At 37.9% G+C, this 1,394-nt stretch overlaps 1 protein-coding gene across 1 annotated transcript in view; it reads left to right on the top strand.

Moving 5' to 3' along the window:
* wdr11 (WD repeat domain 11) overlaps window positions 1–1,394 on the top strand; it is a gene marked incomplete at its 5' end in the record, with an annotated part of 85,302 nt that overhangs the window by 71,010 nt on the left and 12,898 nt on the right. The window contains 1 exon segment of the mRNA XM_014021175.1: window positions 1,131–1,193. Coding sequence (XP_013876629.1) covers window positions 1,131–1,193 — 63 coding nt within the window.

Consider the following 1,394-nt stretch of genomic DNA (forward strand, 5'->3'; position numbering starts at 1 on the left):
AACTGAAGCGATGCATTCTGGGTACATGACAGATTTGATTTGTGACGGGAAACGAAAGCACGGAGTACAGGAAACTATCTGCGAACTTCAAAATAAGAGTTTGGATTTTAAAGTTTTCCATGTAGTTGCTCCAATTGACCACTAGATGTCAGTCTTCATCAGCATAACATCTTTAAATCATTTCTGTGTCTAAACCCGTTGCTTCGACCAATTACGTCAAGTATTGAGCTCCAGTGTTTAAACTTTATTTTTTTAAAAAGGAGCTCCGATTGTAAAGTAAAATAAATCAATATATACAAAATTTTAGTATGCATTACAAACATTAACTGTTTTTGCTATAGCCTTCCTGCTACGTAAGCAGACACAAAGCATTGTGGGAAATGAAAACCGTGACCCAAAGCAACAGTCAGCAAGGATGTATACYTTCACAATAAGTGTGTTTATCTGGGAGCGTTTTGTTGGATAGATTGTGTGTGTTGTGATTCATTGACAGTCATACTGTTGCCATGTGCTTGATGCCATGTGTTGCCTGTAGCCAGGCTGTTCAAGATAATGATGACTGGTAGATAATTAGTTATTGGCCGTACTGCATTTTAATTTTAGAAAGTGCAAATCTGCTTATGAACTATAAAAATTAGTAAGACCGCTAAAGCACAAATAAAATATTTAGGCCCGCACTTAGTGGATTTGCACTTTAGCGGGCTGGTGCCCACCACTACAAATAAAGCACTATAATTGTGTACAAAAACACAAAGCACATCATTATTTATAAAAGATATATAAAACTCGCAGCAAATTCACCCCAAAGGGCAGACTCTACGGGCTTAAAGTAAAATAACTCCTAGTTGTCGAGCTGAAAGCTTTTTTTTTTAACCACCAAACCATGTGTTTTTAACCACTCAACGTGTCGAGATGAAATTGGACTTTTCACTCAGCAGTTCTTTCATAAATCAGCCTGTTTGCAGCCTGGCAGCTACATTAGCCTTGTCGCTCCTTAACCTCAACATAAACCGTTAAAGTCTCCACAGCCAGACGTCTCTTAACGAGCAGGTTCTGATCCTTACACCTGATGTTAGAGTCGGGTTTTCATTTCAGACGAGCTGAAAAGAGCTTTGGTTCCTGTGTTTCAGAGATTACACTGAAAAGCTGGAGATCAAAGGCTTGATCCAGGAGCAGCTCAACTCTTTGTCAAAGTAAGTTGTTCAAGTTATACACACTGACTGCRTTTCCATTGACCATGAAAATGTGCAAATTAGAATTTCAAAAATAAATTTGCTCAATTGAAACATGTCAATTTTGAAAAAACTCCCATTTTTTGACAAAATGTTTTTGCGCTAGGATGAGGTGGTTTTTCAGTCGTATCGAAATTGGTGTTTTTCGCAAAACTGCAATGG

This window comes from Austrofundulus limnaeus, unplaced genomic scaffold (genome assembly GCF_001266775.1).
Source record: "Austrofundulus limnaeus strain Quisiro unplaced genomic scaffold, Austrofundulus_limnaeus-1.0 Scaffold280, whole genome shotgun sequence".
In the NCBI taxonomy this organism is placed as follows: domain Eukaryota; kingdom Metazoa; phylum Chordata; class Actinopteri; order Cyprinodontiformes; family Rivulidae; genus Austrofundulus; species Austrofundulus limnaeus.